Here is a 7,451-nt window from a genome sequence, read left to right on the forward strand (position 1 = left end):
GGAGAAGTGCCTGAAGCAGCAGGAGCTGCCTGAGGAAGCCCTGCTGTGCCCTGGATGGGTTATGTATTTCTATATATACAGGTTTACACCCATTTGCTCCCTACATCAGGCACAGCACAAATACTTCTCTTCCAAGATATTGTCGGAGAAGCAGAAACTCCATCAAGATTTCTTTGCAGGGGCCTCCAGAGAGCCTTTACCTACCAGATGGGAGGGAAAAGCCAGTTTGGGCATGCAAGTAAACGTTCAAGAGCCATCCACCCTCCCCTCACCCACTGCCCCAGGCAGCAAAACCCACGGTGACCCCTGAGAAAGAAGCTGGCTGCCACACTCAGGAATTTCAGAGAGTTCTGAGGTTAACAAGATTTTTTCTGATTGGTACTTGGTTTTCTTCTTTCCGCTAACTTAGAGCTTCTCATCCACCCACACACAATGACACTTAGCTGTTGAACAGGTCTACTTCTCCTCCTAAAATAGTTATTTTCTATTTCTCTGTGGCTGAGCATGTTCTAAATTGTGTTTTGAAGGAGGAGAGGACAACAGGGAACAGTTTTACAGAATGAAAGATCTGCTTCAAGGCGGCTCATCCAAGCTGTAAAATAGATATTCAGTAAATTCCCTCAGCATGGGCCAGTTCCTGCTTTCTGGATGATCTGGTTAAATTGCAATTTTGAACAGATGCTTAGTCACAACACATTAAAATATTTAGTTTATATAAATATCTCTACATGGAGAAACTGCCCAAATATCTCATTTTCTACAAACTCCATAACGTATCACCAGAGGCTTTGCAGGTACTGTGGCATTATCCCAAGGGTGCCTCGGTTTCCCTCAGAGCTGGATCTCGGCGGGGAGTGCCCCGGGCTGGCAGCGGGATCGGAGCTGGAGGGCAGAGCTGCCTCCTGCAGCCTCCGGGCAGCGTCTGAACGGCGCTGGGGCACAGCGGGAGCCGGGCTCAGGTGGCTCAGGGGAGCGGGAGGCAGGGCACGGTGGGGGCACACACGGACCCGGACACCCAGCCCCGAGCCGGCAGCCATGCCACGCTGCCATCTGCCCCCGTGGAAGCGAGCACGGCAAGGAGCGGCTCGCGGCTGTTAAAACATGAAATAAATACACCGGGGAAATGCCCGGGCACGGCTCAGGCAGCGAGGAGCGAGGAGCATGGCCCCGCTGGCCGCGGCCGGGGATGGCACCGGCAGCAGATGGGAGCGGGAGGCTCGGCGGCTGCCTCAGCACCCAGCGGCTCTGCCGTGACAGCCTCACAAGTTTCCAGCTGGGAGAAGCGGGCGATCTCTCCGCCCGCTGCACAAAAATAAAAAAAAATCCCTCCACCACCTTCCGCATGCGAAGGCGTAGGACAGGGAGCGAAGAACTCCGCTGCTCACGATGCATCTGGTGGCGCTTCTGTCACTGTCACCGCACCCGCGATCGCTGCCGAGCAGCGCCCGGCGCTCGCTGCGGGGCCCGGCGGCTGCAGCGGCGCCCCGGGGAGACACCCTGGCCCTTGGGGGGACACCCTGGCCCTTGGGGACACCCTGGCCCTTGCGGACATCCCGGTCTCGGGGGGACACCCCGGCCCTTGGGGGGACACCCTGGCCCTTGGGGGGGACATCCCCTCATCCCGAGGGAACACCCCCTCATCTCGGGGGGACACCCTGGCCCCGGGGGAACACCCCCTCATGCCGGGGGATCCAGCCCCGGCCAGAGCCGGACAGATGGCCGCCTCGCACGGCCCCGGGGCCGGAGATGAGCGGGGGTGACAAATCTCCGTGCCCGACACCCAGCGAGGCGCGGCGCCGGGGGCGAGACGGGCGCGATGGCAGCGCGAACGGGGGAGAGGCGAGGAGGGGGAGAACGGGCAGCGCTGCAGCGCATCTCCCACACACACACACACACACACACGCACGGCTCTGTAATCCTCCGGCTCTGCTCATCCCTCGCTCCTCCCGAGCCCCGGAGCCTGGGGCTGAGCCGCCCCCGCTGCCCCCGCTCGGGCCGGCGGGCTCGGGAGGGAGCGGGCACCGAGCCGGGCGGGCGCTGGGCGCTGGGGCTGCCCCGCACAGCCCCGGCTCACCCGGAGAGAGCCCCTCCCGACCCCTCCCGACCCCTCCTGACCCCTCCCGACCCTGTCCCGACCCCCCGCGACCCCCGGGCCGGGGCCGCGGCCCCGCCAGCCGTGCCCGCACCGCCGGGATTCCGTGCGGGAGCGGTGCCGGCCGTGCCCCGCTGGGATCCGTGCGCCCGCGTCCATCCCCGCCGAGCCATGGCTCTCTCTAACGCAAACCCAGCGCAACCAGCGCCTCTTCTCTTCCTTTTTTTTTTTTTTTTCCCCTTTCCTCTTTTCCCTCAGGCATTGCTTCGTGCAAATGGGGCGATAAATCCAGAAAGCGCCACGCACCGTGGAGAAGGGAGAGGGCGGCGGGGAGGGGAAGCAGCTGCTCCGGAGGGAGGCGGATGGAGCACCTGGAGAGGCACAGGGGAGAGCGGCGGAGCCCCGCGGCACGGCCCTACCTGGAACAGCCGGAGGATGTTGGCCACCATAATGGACACGGAACTTCCCGACGCCCCGATCACTCCAACTACTTTCTCCGGCTTGACGAAGACGGGCGGCTCGCCGTTGGTGCACCTCACGTCGGAGGTGTCCTTCTGGATGAGCGCCTGCACGAAGGTGAGGGACTGCTCCAGCGCGTAGGTGTCCCGGGAGCAGGTGTCCAGGATGCGGGCGCCCAGCGTGACGTTGGGCAGCAGGTCCGGGTCGCTGTTGATCTGGTCCAGGGCGTAGAGCATCGCCTCCAGCCTGTGGATGCCGTTCTCCTTCTTGATGTCCCCGCAGGGGGAGCTCGGGGGGCCCTTGGCGTGCACGGGGAAGAGGCCGCCCAGGGTGATGTCCCCCTCCAGGCGGATGGAGTGGGGCGCGTACATCTCCTGCCCGCGGGCCGCCTCCCCGAGCAGCAGCTCCAGCAGGCAGCAGGGCAGCTCCAGCAGCGCCAGCAGCCGCAGCACCCTGCCCGGCCGGCCCATGGTGATGCCGCCGCCGCCGCCCCCGGGCGCTGCCCCGCGCTCCCCGGGGGCCGGGCCGGCCGGGATGGGGTGGCCGGGGGAGGGCTGCGGGTTCGGCCGCCCTGCCCTGCCCTGCCCTGCCCTGCCCGCCGCGCTCCGGCACCGGCACTGGGAGCGCGCCGCGCCGCTGCCGCTTTAAACGGCCCCGGCCGCCCGCCCCCCGCCCGCCCCCCGCCCCGCCCGCCGCCGCTGCGCAGCGCCCGCCGCACCGCCCCGGCCGGCCACGGGCACGGGCACCGGCGTGGGCACGGGCATCAGCATGGGCACGGCATGGGCATGGGCACGGCATGGGCATCGGCGCGGCACGGGCACGGCATGGGCATCGGCACGGGCACGGGCACGGGCATCAGCATGGGCACGGCACGGGCATGGGCACGGCATGGGCACGGGCACCGCCATGGGCATAGGCACGGCATGGGCACGGGCATGGGCATAGGCACGGCATGGGCACGGGCATTGGCATGGGCATAGGCATGGGCACGGGCATGGGCATAGGCACGGCATGGGCACGGGCATGGGCACGGGCATTGGCATGGGCATAGGCATGGGCACGGGCATTGGCATGGGCATAGGCATGGGCACGGGCATAGGCATGGGCACGGGCATAGGCATGGGCACGGGCACCGGGGATGGAGCCGCGGGGTCCCGGCCCTGCCCGCCCTGCCCAGGATGGGGCTGGCGGCTGTACCGGACCCGCCGCGCTGCGGACGGGGAAAGCGGGGGATCGCGGCAGCTCCGCTCCCCGCACCCCGCTCCCCGTTCTCCGCTCCCCGTTCCCCGCTCCCCATTCCCCGTTCCCCGCTCCCCATTCCCCGTTCCCCGCTCCCCGCTCCCCGTTCCGTTCCCCGCACCCCGCTGCCCGTTACCCGTTCCCTGCTCTCCGCTCCCCGTTCCCTGTTCCCCGTTCCCCGCACCCCGCTCCCTATTCCCCGTTCCCCGTTCCCCGCTCCTCGCTCCCCGTTCCCCGTTCTCCGTTCTCCGCTCCCCATTCCCCGTTCCCCGTTCCCCGCTCCTCGCTCCCCGTTCCCCGTTCTCCGCTCCCCATTCCCCGTTCCCCGTTCCCCGCTCCCCGTTCCCCGTTCCCCGTTCTCCGCTCCCCGTTCCCCGTTCCCGCTCCCCGCTCCCCGCAGCCGGAGTGGGCTCGGGACCGCGGCTCGGGAGCGCCGCCAAAGGCGCTGCGCGGGGGATGCTCGCTGAGCCGCCGGAGCAGCAGCAGCGGCAGGAGCAGGAACAGGAGCGGCAGGAGCAGCAGGAGCAGCAGGAGCAGGAGCAGCATCCTCCGCCCCGCTCTCCCGGCGGGGAGCGCAGCGCCGCGGGCTCTCCCCTCGCGGGGCCCGGCGGTGCCGCCGGGGACAGCCGGGGACAGCGGGAGCACCCGGGCAGCCCAGGGCATCCAAAGCATCAATCCGGATTGTGCCATGGGAACGGGAGCCTCCGCCCGCCGAGCTGGGTACCAATGGAGCGGTGAGGAGGAGGAGGAGGAGGAGGAGTTTGGATGTAACCCCGTACTCCCAAACCCGAAGAAATGCAGCTGAGCTCGTTCTATTTTAAGATCTCCAGACCCATTTTTCTTCTGCACGCCCAGATCTCGAGGATGCTGGAACATCCTGGTTTTGTTCCCTTTACTCCAAAACTGACACCCAAAGGGACACCACCTGTTGCCATTCCCTCCTGAGCAGCAAATCCATGCCCTGGCACATTCCCAATTCCAGCTAATGCAGAATGCATCCTCAGACGCTCCCACCAAACCCAGCACATTTTTTGGAGACAATCTTTAATTGCTCCTTCATAAATACCAGACCAGGTGTAGCTGCTGTTCATCACCTGGCCTCTAACACACTCTGGGCCAGCAGAACCCGTGTGCCAGAGCCTGCCCAGTCACGGGATCACAGAGTGGTTGCATTGGAGGGACCTTCATGATTGTCTCATCCCACCCCTGCCATGGCAGGGACACCTCCCACTGTCCCAGGTGCTCCCAGCTCCAATGTCCAGCCTGGCCTTGGGCACTGCCAGGGATCCAGGGGCAGCCCCAGCTGCTCTGGGCACCTGTGCCAGGGCCTCACCTCCCTCAGATCACCCACACATCTTAGGAAAGTGATTCCTACACTGCCAGCCACAGAATGGCTGGGGTTGGAAGGGACCTGAAGGATCACCCAGCTCCTCAGAGATTTTCTGTAGTGCTGTCAGACTCTCACACCTCTCCCAGTCTCTGCCAGGGGGGTGGAGCTGAACCAGCCCCATCCCCATCCCTCGCACACACACCCCAACTCCTCACATCACTCCACCTGCTGCACATGGGATTTCCTTCCCAGTTCTCCCTTGTTCCCACCAGCTCCATCTCCTTTTCCATCTCCACCCAGGGAGAGCTCTTTAGTGCCTATTTACCTCTTGCCCACTTAATTAAAGCTCCTCATTCCGAATTTTGCCAATAATAATAATAATAATAATAATAATAATAATTATTATTATTATTATTATTATTATTATTATTATTATTATTATTATTATTATTATTATTATTATTATTAATGCTGACTCTTGTGCTTGGAGCCTTAAGTTTTCCTCAAGTGCTCCAGTTCAGGAAGGATGTGGATAAATCACTTCTAATAAATCCCATTGTTTTGCTGGAAGTCACCTCATGATTTTGAAAGTTTCCCGGTTTGCACTGGTTTTTTTTCCCTTTGGGCAAATCTGCAGTTATTAATATATCATCACATAAATTTCTGTCCTCTCAAAGGCACAGGAAACCCATCTGCTCTCCACTTCATCCTCCTCTTCCTCACACCCTGGTTTCCTAAAGAATCAGTGTCCAGATTGCCCTCCAGGCTCCCAAGGAGCACAGGGCCTGCCACAGCTGATCAAGGCAGCCCCAGGGTCCAGCCCAGCCCTGTAGCTCATCTTGGATTAGCAGCAGATGCACCAGAAGAAAAGGACAGAGTTTTACAGTATGCAGATATATCTTTATTCTCCTCCTGATTTTATTGGTTTAAGCCCTGAAGCATCAAAGATTATTCTAATTACATTACAGAAATGGATGGAGCAATCAGTACTGTGGATCCTCCTGCTATCCATAGGAGTGCCCAGTCCCTCTCCCACTCTTGCAGAGTCCTTGGCTGCTGTGCTCACAAGGACCACTGGACATCTCCTGGAAACCCTGTTTGGCAGCCTGCAGTTTCCTGCCTTTGGAGCTGAACTCTCCTTCTCCTTGTACCTGAGCCCCATCCCCTCTGCTCTGAGCTACCCACACCCAATCTGGCCCTCTCAGACAGGAAACCAAATATAAAAACAGCCTGTGCATCTCTCACTGCTGTGTTTTCCTTGGGAGAAATACCAGCCTCGGGGAGCTGAAAGGCCTTTTCCAAGCAGCAGATTCTGTCATGCTGTGATTTCCTTGGGCTGCCTGAACACCTGGGGTGAGGCAGCGCTGACTCAACCCAGCAGAGAGTGTGTCACACCTGTGCTGAGCAACATCCCTGTCCCACTGCACATAAAGGATCCCTCCCCTCCCCTCCCCTGCCCTCCCCTCCCCTCCCCTCCCTCGAGCCCACCTCAGAGCCACACTCAGCATCCACCACACTCAGAGCCTTCCACACTCAGAGCATTCCACACTCAGCATCCACCACACTCAGAGCATTCCACACTCAGAGCCTTCCACACTCAGAGCATTCCACACTCAGCATCCAGAACTCAGAACATTCAGCACTCAGAGCATTCCACACTCAGAGCATTCCACACTCAGCATCCAGAACTCAGAACATTCAGCACTCAGAGCATTCCACACTCAGCATCCAGAACTCAGAACATTCCACACTCAGAGCATTCCACACTCAGAGCATTCCACACTCAGCATCCAGAACTCAGAACATTCAGCACTCAGAGCATTCCACACTCAGAGCATTCCACACTCTGCATCCAGAACTCAGAACATTCCACACTCAGAGCATTCCACACTCTGCATCCAGAACTCAGAACATTCCACACTCAGAACATCCAGCACTCAGAGCCTTCCACACTCAGAGCATCCAGAACTCAGAGCATTCCACACTCAGAGCATTCCACACTCAGAGCATTCCACACTCTGCATCCAGCACCAGAGCATTCCACACTCTGCATCCAGAACTCAGAACATTCCACACTCAGAACATTCCAAACTCAGAGAATTCCACACTCAGAGCATCCAGCACTGGGTCTGATGCACTGCTACCCCTCCAGGAGTGCCCAGGCACCCAGAACCAAAATCCACCCAAAATCCCACCCAAAACCAAAATCCCACCTCCCATTGCCTGAGCCTTTGCAGTGCTGGGGACACGCTCCATCATCCCCTGGGGAGATTTGCTTCACCAAAAAATCTCCAAAAACCACAGAATAAACCAAAAATTTCCAAGAAAAAT

The 7,451-nt window shown here is 60.6% G+C and overlaps 1 protein-coding gene across 5 annotated transcripts in view; it reads right to left on the reverse strand.

Annotated features, from left to right (window-relative positions):
* Positions 1 to 3,824, reverse strand: part of GRM7 (glutamate metabotropic receptor 7) — a 192,894-nt gene extending 189,070 nt beyond the window's left edge. For 3 of the 5 annotated variants that reach the window (XR_011681102.1, XM_071439283.1, XM_071439281.1), the window contains exon 1: positions 2,512 to 3,824. Coding sequence is in view for 4 of the 5 variants with exons in the window: in XM_071439283.1 (XP_071295384.1) it covers positions 2,512 to 3,355 (844 nt within the window). In the remaining variant the exon portion in view is untranslated. The remainder of the gene's footprint in view (positions 1 to 2,511) is intronic. The other 2 variants (XM_071439282.1, XM_071439284.1) reach the window with 2 other exon arrangements.
* Between the last annotated feature and the right edge of the window lie 3,627 nt (positions 3,825 to 7,451).

The sequence above is a fragment of the Agelaius tricolor genome, unplaced genomic scaffold (assembly GCF_023055355.1).
Source record: "Agelaius tricolor isolate 1412-34295 unplaced genomic scaffold, bAgeTri1.0.p SCAF_14, whole genome shotgun sequence".
Lineage (NCBI taxonomy): Eukaryota > Metazoa > Chordata > Aves > Passeriformes > Icteridae > Agelaius > Agelaius tricolor.